Raw genomic sequence first — 12,556 nt, 5'->3', positions numbered from 1 at the left:
ACAGAGGACTGATTGTGGGTAGGAATCTCAAAAGTCGCCCATCGTTGCATCATCTCATCTCACAATGTAGTGCAAGTAAATTCGCATCTCCATGGTTTATGTGCGTGTGAAAACGCAAGGAAAGCGTCGCTGACAAACAAACGGACGCGTTTCCAAATTACTTTCACCGTTTACGATTTAGAGCGGATTGCACTAAGTTACCACAACGCAAGTTGGAGTGGCAATGTGGCTACATCGCTTAAAGAACAAATAAGCGTTGGGGACAAAGATCCTCGAGTGGCGACCAGAACCGGTGAATTCAAGTGGTGAGTTGTCGTTCATTGTTGCGTTCTGTAGAGGCCTTTGTTCTTCAGTGGTTGCTTCCGTCTGATGATGATGATTATTATACTTATTACTTTGTTGATGGCCCGGAATACACATGCTTGGAATGCACGTCGTCAAACTTCATACAAAATATGACATAAACGTGCGGAGCGAACTTGCAATGTGCGAGCTTACGACATTTTTGCAGCCAGATAAAGCTGTAGAACGACGTCATAATATCACATTACAGGATTTAAAACTAGGTGATTCAAGAAAAAAATAATATAGTAGTTTAGTTACGTGTATCTCCGAATTTTGATTGCTCCTTTACGAGGTAACCGCTGATTTGACAGATTTTTTGACATTGGCTATCGTTGTTATCACCTGAGGCCGTATTGCCTAATGTTTCTGACGCTCGCAATCGCAATCAAATGACAGTTTTTGTATGCGAAATCTGTCATTTGATTGCGTTCGCGAGCGGCAGAAACGTTAGACAATACGGCCTCAGGTTTTGCTAGAAGTTTGTAAATAGGTATCGCAAGTAAAAAAAAGCTTGTGTTGTAATTAGATTTTTATGGTGTCCTATCACCAGTTGTTTTGGGCGAAGTCGTGCGAGTTTTGTGCTGTCGGCGCGGGCGCAGGCGCTCCCACGCAATTATCGGCTGGACTACCCTTAATTTCCACCGCGGGTTTCTGAGTTGCTACGTTAAGTTGTTTTTAGTTGTAAATGCCTCGCTGCCGGCCTGCTTTTCGCCGTTTGAAATGCTGTAAACTTCTTAGTAGATAAGGGACAACAATTGTTAACTTAATTTGTTTGTAGGTCCCTTACGTAGGTAAGTATATATATGTCTGGCTATCTCTTTAAAAAACTAGTAATAGCTATTCAACAAGGAAACGCTGCCAGCCTTTTGGATACAATGCTATTTTGTTTTGAACCCCCACGCAAAAAGAGGTGTTATTAGTTTGACCGCTATGTGTCTGTCTGTGGCACCGTAGCTCTTAAACGAGTGGACCGATTTGAAGCGGTTTTTTATTAATAAATATACTTAATACACTTAAAACTAAGAAATAATAATTTCGGTTTTTAGCGATGGTTCTTAGACATGTTTCATCAAAATCGGTTCAGCCGTTTTGAGATATTGAACTTTGAAGTGACGAATTCGGGGTTTTCCAATTTTTTGGTAAGGTTATGTTATTTAAGTTCTTCCTTATCATTTAATGAAATATTTTTTATCTCCATGTAATTAAGTGTGGGTATATTTAAACAATAAATTCATGAATACCGTTCTAGACATCACGATAACCCTCCCACATAAAACTAAACGCTATGAGTAAAATTCCAATTGGTGGGGCGTGGTATCCAATAGTAGGTGGACCCACATAATAGCCATCCGATAATGATCACCTAATAACCAGCTTCAACTAATTGATGTCAGAGAGGCCAGTCACGGTCAAACTCAGATTTGTATACGTAATAAAACCTTGCGGAGTTAAAGGAAAGTACAAAAAAATATACTTTTTAATTGGTCTATTTAGTGTCCACCCACAAAAAAAAAATCATCGGACACTTGACACTTACCTCGTCCCAAACTACGCAAAGCTTGTATACATACTAGGCAACAGATAAACATACTTATATATATATAAATACATACTTAAATACATATTGAACATCCAAGACCCGAAGGCAAATATTCGTATTATTCATATAAATATCTGCCCCGCCCGGAATCGAACATGGACCTCAAGCTTCGTAGTCAGGTTATCTAAACACTTGACCATCCGATCGTCCAAAAGGTCCACTTTAATTTAAATATGTACAAACTTCTGTAACGTCCCTTTAGTTCTTTTAATGTTTATTTTATTTTATAGGAGGTCGGGGTGTGTGGTCGGGAAAGTCCGACTGAGGGAGGGGCAGTGCCAGACCTCACCGGCTAAAAAGTCCAGCTACACGTCCCCGAATTACTACCTATCTACTTACATTATTAACGTAAACATTAGAGCAGTTTTAAAGATCAACGAAATAAGTTATTGGTAAAAAAATCATTTTTAATACAAACTTTTTTTGCTGACTGTACTTTCATTTTTTTTTTTTTTTTTTTATTCTACTGGAAGGCAAACGAGCAAGTGGGTCTCCTGATGGTAGAGATCACCACCGCCCATACACATCTGCAACACCGGGTATTGAAGACGCGTTGCCACCTAGAGGCCTAAGATGGGATACCTCACGTGCCAGTAATTTCACCGGCTGTCTTACTCTCCACGCCGAAACACAACAGTGCAAGCACTGCTGCTTCACGGCAGGATTAGCGAGCAAGATGGTGGTAGCAATCCGGGCGGACCTTGCACAAGGTCCTACCACCTGCGAATTGTCATTCGAACTCCATTTGCATACCAAATTTCAAGTCGATGCCATTAACCGTTGAAGAGTTCCGTCCTGCTGAGACATCCTGGCCGGACTACCAGGCAGGATGTCACTACTAGATTATTGTATTGTCACGTTTTTTCCGGAAATCTTCACTTAATCAAAAAAGTTTTTGAGAAACCTTACTATCTTTTCAAAAGAGCCGTCGAACTATGTGCCACACGTTGATGCGAGTTAAAATTTTCAATTTCTGTTACGTGTATTGAGTGCCCCCCCCCCCCCCTATAAATATTTATTTTTTTGTAATTTAACTACAAAACTAAATAGCGGTTTTGACAAGACATTTGTACTCCAAATTTCATTGATAGGTATACATCTTGTAGTTTTCGAGTAAAATGCGAACTTGACGAAACTATAAGGGTTCCGTTTTTGCCATTTTGGCTCCGGAACCCTAAAAAGGATTTAAGACAGTTTCGCGTACAAAATCGTCAATTGCATACCTCCCCACTGTACAAACATTCGGACGGCGCGGGCGGCGTCACGGTGCGTGCACGCACGTTTCGGCGGTCGTGCGCGCGCGGCATTCCTCCCCCGGCCAGGGCTGCCGCTGCCATACCAACCATTGACCAAGGGAAGAGACAAGGGATTCCGTACAATCAGATCGTAATTTATACAATGTTACTTGACACTCCTTGCTAATTCTTTTATCTTTTATACTTGGTAAACTATAGTTGTTGCCCGCGACGCGTTCTCGTAGGATTGCTACTATCGCTATTCCGCGGGAACGATGCAATTTTTGGGATAAAACTATCCTATGTCCATCCCCGGGACTTAAACTATCTGTATATCGAATTAAGTAAATCTAAATCGGTTCAGCGGTTTAGTCTTGAAGAGGTAACAAACAAAGAAACTTAAAAACTTTCGCATTTACATAAAAAAGTGAAATGTCACTTTCAAAATGTCATTTCTAGTTTTCTCTTCCACCTACCCACCGTGTCTCTGTCAACCTCGACACTGGCAGAATCATCAAAAATGATGGAGCCACTTTTCCTAAATTTGAATTGAATTAGTTTTCTCTTATTTTGAGAGCTGTCGGACGTATAAATGCTGGGATGATGATATCTTACCTAATGAGTAATATTGAGTGTATAAAGTTAAACCAGATATTGGTTGATTACAGTCTGGTATTGAAGATGGAGGAGACCTATGTCTAAAGCCGAGTTCAGACTTGCAAGAAAAATCGTGCAAGTTGCATTACATTGCGGCGCTCGATTGACCACTACGAACTCGTTGGCTTTACGGCCGCGCAATGTAATGCAACTTGCAAGATTTTTCTTGCAAGTGTAAACTCGGCCCTACGGCTGATATGATGAAAATGATTGAAGATGACAACCCTGCCAGCACGCTCTCAGTGCGGACTGGTCACATTCCCTCGCCGCGATGTGCTCGTGCGTTCCCGTAAACGCATTGTCTTTCGTTTTCACGCCTCATAACTCATGATACGACACGAGCACAAAATAGTACATTGTGTCTTAAGGGGCGGTAAATAAGGAATTACGAACGAGAGTCTATTAGAATTTTTTGAGTCGATGATTTGATTTAATGAGTCGATGTTCGTAATTCTAGTACCGCCCGTGCAACATACACTCTTGCACTAGCAGCAGCACACCGTGCAGTAACAAACTCATTTACCGACCATGGGGTTCATGACATGAAAATTATTACGGGCAATGACTCATTTACCGACCACGGCTTTCATGACAAGCACATTAAGGTCGAGGGTTTTATTTTGGGGGGTTGCAATCACCCCCACTTTACGTCTATCGGAGGTACCTACTCTAAAAATTGTTTTTGATTTTTTTATTGTACCATTTTGTCGGCATAGTTTACATTATATTCGTGCAAAATTACAGTTTTTGCCATTTTGGCTACGGAACCCTAAAAAAGTGATCCGCTACTTTTGATGCTGACTTGGTAATTCGGTGATAGGTACAGTCACCTGCTAATATCAGCCACAGCTGAGCGTGCAAAAATATCTGACACGTCCTAACGGCCCTAGAAATAGAGGCGTATCAGATATATATGCGCGCATTGTTGTAAGATATTGTTGTTGCTGGTAGTCAGTTCAGTCGAAATACGTTAGCTTATACAGATCTCGCTATGAGGAATTGCAAGCTATAAAATCCTTGCATGGCAGCTTTCAGTTTTGATGCCTGCAATCAGGTTGGCAACGATTTAATTGCTTGCATTTCACCACTCCGCAATCCGCACTGGGCCCGCGTGGGAACTATAGCCCAAGCCCTCTTGTTCTGAGAGGAGGCCTGTGCCCAGCAGTGGGACGTATATAGGCTGGGATGATGATGGATGATGATTTCACCACTGTGAGCTCAGTGCCCTTAGTGTAAGTTTTCAGTTAGAAAATACGTCTCGATCGCGTTCGCGTTAAAATCTCAATTTGTATGGAAACACGAACATCGCAAACGTTCCGCTAGAGGCGCTGTTCGTGTTTCCATACAAATTGAGATCTTAACGCGAACGCGATCGAGACGTATTTTGTAACTGAAAACTTACACTAAGGGCACAGTATAAAATTAAAAACCCGACTATATTAATATAAACATACTAAGACTATTAGGCTCCTTCATTGAGATTTATCAATAAGGCTTAGTAAATTCTAACCCTCTAAAAAAACAGTAAAAAGGAGGGCATCATAGTAAGACACGTCTCACTTTCCAATTTTGAGGTATGTAAAAACTAGCCGTTGCTTGTTTTTATGCGCGCGCGCAAGTAGTTGCTGAACGGCGCGAAACGTTACGCGATCGAGTCGACGTCGTGTCCGCGGTCAATTTCGCTTTCCGTAATGTGCCTCAATTGATTGATTTTTCCGTAATGTGGGGGAGAAAAGTCCTCGAGTGGCGACCACGAACCGGAAGACGAAGCGTTGGCAGGCCTCCCACCAGGTGGACTGACGACATCGTGAGAGTGGCGGGAAACCGTGTGGATGCAGTGGCAAGTTGTCGTTCATTGTGGCGTTCTAAGGGGAGAGCCTTTGTCCAGCAGTGGACGTCTTCAGGCTGATGATGATGATGATGATGAATGTGCCTCAAGTATTTATTTTGTGGTAAGATTACACTAATGTTGGCCTTTTAGTCATCTTCGCGGTTTTGAAAGTACGTACGAGCTTTAACTTGTTTTTATATAAAAAAGGCATTTTTAGTTTATACTTTTTATGCCGTTTACGATATGTTCTCGAAGCCTTATTGGATTGTACCTATGTATTTAGCATGTGATTAAACATTTAAGTTTCGGTTGCGTACTTCCTATGCACACCTGAAACACAGGAATTTCCTAATTATTTCAATTATTTATTCCCCTTAATAAGTCTAGCTTATTATAAGTTCGCTATCTTATTTTATGTTTTGAAAGAGTAGGTTACTAATTAAGATTTATTTATTTAATATTAGGGAAAATTACTCATAGCTTTACCTATATCACATAGTTTACAGATAGCTGCCACATTTTTTGTAAATCTTAACTTAGGACACGCTCGCACCAACATTTATATCCTCAACTAATCCCTACTAATCCCTACTTAATATTATAAATGCGAAAGTTACTCTGTCTGTCTGTCTGTTACGCTTTCACGTCGAAACCATTGAACCGATTTTGATTAAATTTGGTATATAGGAAGTTTGAACCCCAAGGATCAACATAAGATACCTTTTATTCCAATAGAGGGCACCACCGCGCGATAACCTAGATCCGCGCAGATGAAGTCGCGGGCATAAGCTAGTAATATATAAAGAACAACTTGATATTTCTTGCAACGGTTCTGGGTTCACACTTGGCCATATCAAGCTAATAACAAACTAACGAAAAGCAAACACAGGTGCTGGACGCACTTTAAAGCGTGAGAGTGTTAAAACCAAGTCAGTCCGTTTAGAGCTCATTGTTCACCTCTTAGCGAGACATTAACACGTCGCAATTACTCACTCCGAGGCTGCTCATTTCAACTATTTCACACGATTCATCAGCCCCACAATGGTTCTTGGCTGTGATAAAATGCCGGGCGTTGGCGATGTCTTGATCAGGGAGATCGCTGATCTAAGCTGATATCTTTAAACATTTATCATTTTCTTTTTGTTTTGTCCTCAGTCACTTTAAAAAAAAACAACCAGGTTTACTGCTTCGTGCTTTTAAAGTAAATTCCATGTCAAATCAGCCGGAAGAAATTCGCTGTTGAACAAAAGCCTCCTGTAACGCTGCAATGAACGACAACTCATACCACACTTGCATCCATCTCGCGATTTGTTAAATTATTTTCCCATAATATTTTTTTCTTTGCAGCCAAATTTATTTTCGCGTTTTTACACGAATTTTATGTTTACAAGCTTGTTTTTTTCATGAAGCTTATTTTCACATTCGCGTTTTTTTTGTGTCGCATTTTTCCCCAGTCGCGTTTTTCCCCAATCCCAATCGGTACAGAAACAGTCTCGACGGAGCTCCGCTCACGCGGTGCTCCTATCCTGGGTGGTTTTGGCCCTTCGGGCCGATGCAAAACTAACATAATAAACCTACCAATGAGCCGTTAAGCCTGGTTGTGTGGTTTAGTAGTGGGTAGTCGGGTACATAAGACTCGGTGGGAAACAGGAGCTCTGTGATACCAGGGCTCCATCGACACTGCTTCTGTGTCGATCGGGATTGGGGAAAAATGTGAAAATAAGTTTCATTAAAAAAGCAGACTTGGTAATATTGCCCTCGTGTAAAAACGCGGAAATAAATTTTGCTGCAAAGAAAAAATGATCATGGGAAAATAATCTAACAAGTCCATCCGCAATATCTTCAGTCCACCTAATGGGCAATGGGCGGCCTGCCAACGCTTTGTCTTCGGGTTCGTGGTCGCTACTTGAGGACTTTTCTCCTCCAACGGTTATCTGTTCATCGAGCGATTTGGCCCGCCCGTTGCCTATTCAACTTGTATATACTTTGAGCTATGTCGATGACTTTAGTACTGAAATAAACATATTATTATTTATTTGTTTAGCGCTTCTCACCTCGTTATTGCGATCATAACCCATTTTCCCTGTCAATAAAAGCGAAAATTACTTTCTCCAAATATTTTTAGCTTGCGTTCGCCACATTTTAATCTAATAAATAATAATAGTTCCAAGTACAACATAAACATTTCATACACTCGAAGTGTAAGACTAAGTATTATGGATGGTCTACGCGTGGTACAAATTATGCAGCCATAATGAGTAATGAATTAATGCGTCCGCGCAGGCTGCGAATCGCGGCCCGCGGCGCTAGCAGCCCGCGTGGGAAACCGCAGAGATTTTTAAGGTTCCCCTCTGAGATTTTAGATTGATCTCAGAGTTGCATTGCAATATAATTTTCGTTTCGAAATATACGTTAAAAAATTTATTCATGAGTCTTTTTTTTGCTGATTGTAGTTTTTGTTGACTATTGTTTTGGGGGTTCAGTACCTCAAAGGGAAAAAACGGATGAATGTTCGTTCGTCTGTCTCCCTGTCAAGGATCTTTTCCTCAGGAATACTTGGACTTATGAAGCTGAATGAAATTGACATCTAATCAATAATCAGGTCGGCTACTCCTTGAAGCAGTGAAAAAAGCCAAACTTAGCAATCAAAAGATACATTCATTAGAAAAGTTGTTTGTAGTATTAATTATTTTTAAAAATAAACCTATCTCTCATTCTAGCAAAATATCCCATTGACAATAATTTAAGGTAGATATGTACTTTTCGTGCCGTGGCGCCTAGTGGTTTGACCTATCGCCTCTCAAACAGAGGGTCGTGGGTTCAAACCCCGGCTCGCACCTCTGAGTTTTTCGAAATTCATGTGCGGAATTACATTTGAAATTTACCACGAGCTTTGCGGTGAAGGAAAACATCGTGAGGAAACCTGCACAAACCTGCGAAGCAATTCAATGGTGCGTGTGAAGTTCCCAATCCGCACTGGGCCCGCGTGGGAACTATGGCCCAAGCCCTCTTGTTCTTAGAGGAGGCCTGTGCCCAGCAGTGGGACGTATATAGGCTGGGATGATGATGTACTTTTCCTTCATATCGCAGTTTTGGGACAACCTGTATACGAGCAGAAACCCGTATAGACTTTCATTGCTCCCCTTCCCAAATTGCGTTTCATCTTCAACTTTAACCCTAACCTGCAATGTGGCTCTACATCTACGCAACCCGCCCCTTGGCATTCGCGATACGGGAGGCTACTACGAAATTCGAAGTTCGTATCGTACCGTCCCTCTCACTCTCGTATTAAATAATATAAGCGTCAGCGGGACGGGAAGATACGAAGTTCGAAATTTGCACTTTGTAATAGTACGAGCATAGGGCCCGGCCGAACTTTGATTTTCGAATTTCGTAGTAGCCAGTATAGCATCACATCGGCGATCGCCTCGCCTGTCAGTGTCGTGCGCGCGACCGCGGCGGGTGGATATGCGCCCGCGCAGCTGCGTCCCTCGCGCCGATAACTGGGCCGGCGAAGTGCTCGGGTGCATGTGCCATTTGTTTAATAGTTGTTCGTTAATAGATACTGTGTTCGTCGGGAATTGGGACAGTTGATGCAGTAGAAACAAAACGTTGAGGTAAATGGAACATCAAGGTATCTTTACACGAAGTTCCTTGTTTGTTATTGTATAGTTATGCCCCAAAAGCACCCTTGAAATTCAAACGATAGAACATAGTGTTTTAAAAAGAATATCTGGAATATTTTTGCTGAAAGTGACCCAGGGGTACCGATGTGCAAGTTGCAGAAAGTTTCCAAAAGTTGGGAAAGTTCTCGGAAATTTCTGGAAATTTTCACAAGAAATATAGGAAATTTAAATTTAAAAAAATGGAAAGTTTCAATCCCCATACAAAATTGTGAGAAGTTTCCGAAATTTTCCTATATGAAAAATTCCGCAATTGGGGAAAGTTTCCTTTGGCACATCAGTACCAGGGGTAAGCCCAGGGGAGTTCAGTGAAAAAAATCGAAAAGTCAAAACTTTTCCAGGTAAGTTTGTTAAAATTTCGCATCCCTAAAACTACACCGACCTAAATGCAAATTTGAACTTCGATAAAAAAACCTTTTTTTTTTCGATTTTTGCTTGTTTTTTATCATCAAGTATCTCTGGCAGAAGTGCAATTGCGTCATTGTTGTTATAGAGGTGAGATTTTTTGATTGAAGCGCACGGTTTTCATACATTGGTCGATGTTTAAGAGTACGGCATCAAAGGCGTGATTAAATATATTTTGGAATAAAAAATACAGATGGAAAACCTAACTGGGGTGTTTGTTTAGTCAAATTTTGTTCAAACCATTCGCTGAAACATTCCAGAAAAATCGTACGATGTAATAAATACGTACGACAGAGCGAATTCAGTAAACTCTATTCAAGAGCCTATGCATTATGGTCTTCTGGAGATGTGGAAACCTGGACTCTATACATACATTAGAGTCCAGATTCTTAGAGGAATGTTTGATTCCGATGCCCTATAAATATTTTTTTTCATTTCAGAGATCCTGTTTAAAGATTTGCCGCCGCCGTATCGGGAAAATGAAGAGGCCTACGAGGAAGCACCACAGGAAGTCAATCAGGTATGTACTTCCAGCATTCGATGATAATACAAATACATAGGTAGTAACCAATTTCACTGAACTTAATGTAGCTTACCGCGCCGCGCGTAAGATAGGGTGATGAGATGACTGGCGTTTGACACAAGCTGTAATATTATCGGAGAATCTCGGAATGGAATATTCATACTGCAAGCAACTCTTAAGTTCCCAATCCGCACTGGGCCCGCGTGGGAACTACGGCCCAAGCCCTCTCATTCTGAGAGGAGGCCTGTGCCCAGCAGTGGGACGTATATAGGCTGGGATGATGATGATGATGAAGCAACTCTTTACATTCTCCCTGCAACAATACTTACATATTTCGGCTTTCCGAGTTCAAGAAGTCTGTTGTATGTGAGGGTGGCAAGTGTAGTTACCCAAAAAAAAATCGCATGGAGCACCGTGAATCACAAGAAGAAATAAAAATGGGTGCTACCTGCGTACTCCGCCGCCTCAAAGTTAAGAAGTTCGAGAATATTTGTAGCTGGTTATAATAGAAGTATTGGGGGGCGTCGGTGGATCCCATGGCAGGGAGAGTGTTAACCGTTATTCCGAAATGGACATATCAGGAAAAAAAAACACTCCTGCACATACAATCGCGTCCGATTTGATGCATTCTCTTCAAGATAGTGTTAGAAGTATTTATCATGTTCATCAATTTATTTTTCAGCACTCTATCCCACCATGCGAGGTCCTAGACCTGCTAGCCAACTGCAAAATCACCAAAACAGACGCCGGCGACTCTGACGTGGAATACGCAGAAATCCAAGAGATGGGCCTGTGGCACTCCACGCCGCTCTCGCACCGGCACAAGTCCAAGATATCCCTGACCTGGGTGCTGAAAGAAAACCTGGAGAACACGAAGCCGCAGGAAAGGTTCAGCGAGGTGGAGAGATACCAGAGGCAGTTCGAGGATCGATTGAAGAAGACTAAAGTGAAGGAGACTAGGGTGGTCGGACGTAATGAGTACTACCACAATCTTAGGTTTAGGAGTGCTTGTGAGGAGTTTGTGAGCCAGGACACGTTATCTGATGAGACCAGTGCCACGGAGGAGTATGTGCGGCGCAAGCACCGCCACCGCCACCGGAGGAAGAAGAGGAACCAGGACCGGTTCGGGTACGACATCAGGGATTTGGACAGCTTCTTGAGCGAGGTACGTTTTTACAAGGTTTTCACTTGTTTATTTTGTAAAGTAGACTGTAAGATTGGTTTTTTGGAATCTTTTTGTATTTTTTATTTCAATCAAATTTTTCTTTTACGGTCATCCCGTAAAACCTAAATTGAAAATACAAACTGAAATATAGATGCACAGAAAAACCAGAAAAATAAGACCAGCACTGGGAACCACCAGTGGTGTAGCGGTATAGCACGCGGTACGGAATACCGAGGACCTGGGTTCGATTCCCAGTGCTGGTCTTATTTTTCTGGTTTTTCTGTGCATCTATATTTCAGTTTGTATTTTCAAGTAGACTGTAGTTTTATGTTGTATGTAGGGCACTGACTACTTATGGAAAGGCTTTGCTATGATAAATAGTTTTACAGAAAAGACGTTCAACGAAGCTGAGCTAGAGAGCGACCATGGGAGTTGCCACTCTTAAGTAAACAATGATTTGATTTCTTTACTTAATTTTGGCGTTTCCAACATAATATGTTGGAAACAATTATAACTTCGTGCGGTTTAGCTGCTGTTCGCGATTTCTGTGATGCTATTCCCGTAGGAACAGGAATAACAGCTGTTCGAAATAAAAAGCACCTTAGTATTTATATTACGTTACTTAGGCCTTAGGGTCTGTTTCACTATCCATTGATTAGTGTTAACTGACGGTTAAATGTGTTAAATGTGATCCTCCGTCTGTTTGAACGAAACAAATAGGGACGGCATCACATTTAACCGTCAGTTAAACTATCAATTTTTTGGGATAAAATTAGGGTTGTTCACCCCTGTCGACCGGGATCAAAATATCTTTGTATTCGGCCGGATTCAAAATATCGGTTCAGCGGTTTAGACGTGAAAGCTAACAAACAAACAGACTTACAATATTTTGTTTTGTATTTATAATATTGGTGGAATATGGTCTGGCACTGGTGTGGTTATATTGGTGTGTTTCCGTATGAGGATATTTCTTTAGGATAAGATTTGGAAAGTTTTACATTTAAGTGAATATGACCATATTAAGACAGTCGAAAGTTTACGATCTCCAAAGATACAACAACAAGCACGCAAGGCGACGTTTAATGACATTCGTATTGAATCGATCACTCAAG

At 41.4% G+C, this 12,556-nt stretch overlaps 1 protein-coding gene across 1 annotated transcript in view; it reads left to right on the top strand.

Moving 5' to 3' along the window:
* Window positions 1-12,556, top strand: part of LOC141427886 (uncharacterized) — a 33,710-nt gene that overhangs the window by 15,243 nt on the left and 5,911 nt on the right. The window contains exons 2-3 of the mRNA XM_074087481.1: window positions 10,197-10,276; window positions 10,962-11,444. Coding sequence (XP_073943582.1) covers window positions 10,197-10,276; window positions 10,962-11,444 — 563 coding nt within the window. The remainder of the gene's footprint in view (window positions 1-10,196; window positions 10,277-10,961; window positions 11,445-12,556) is intronic.

The sequence above is a fragment of the Choristoneura fumiferana genome, chromosome 5 (assembly GCF_025370935.1).
Source record: "Choristoneura fumiferana chromosome 5, NRCan_CFum_1, whole genome shotgun sequence".
In the NCBI taxonomy this organism is placed as follows: Eukaryota; Metazoa; Arthropoda; class Insecta; order Lepidoptera; family Tortricidae; genus Choristoneura; species Choristoneura fumiferana.
Note: the sequence above shows the minus strand (reverse complement) of the source record. Positions and strands in the feature narration are given on the sequence as shown.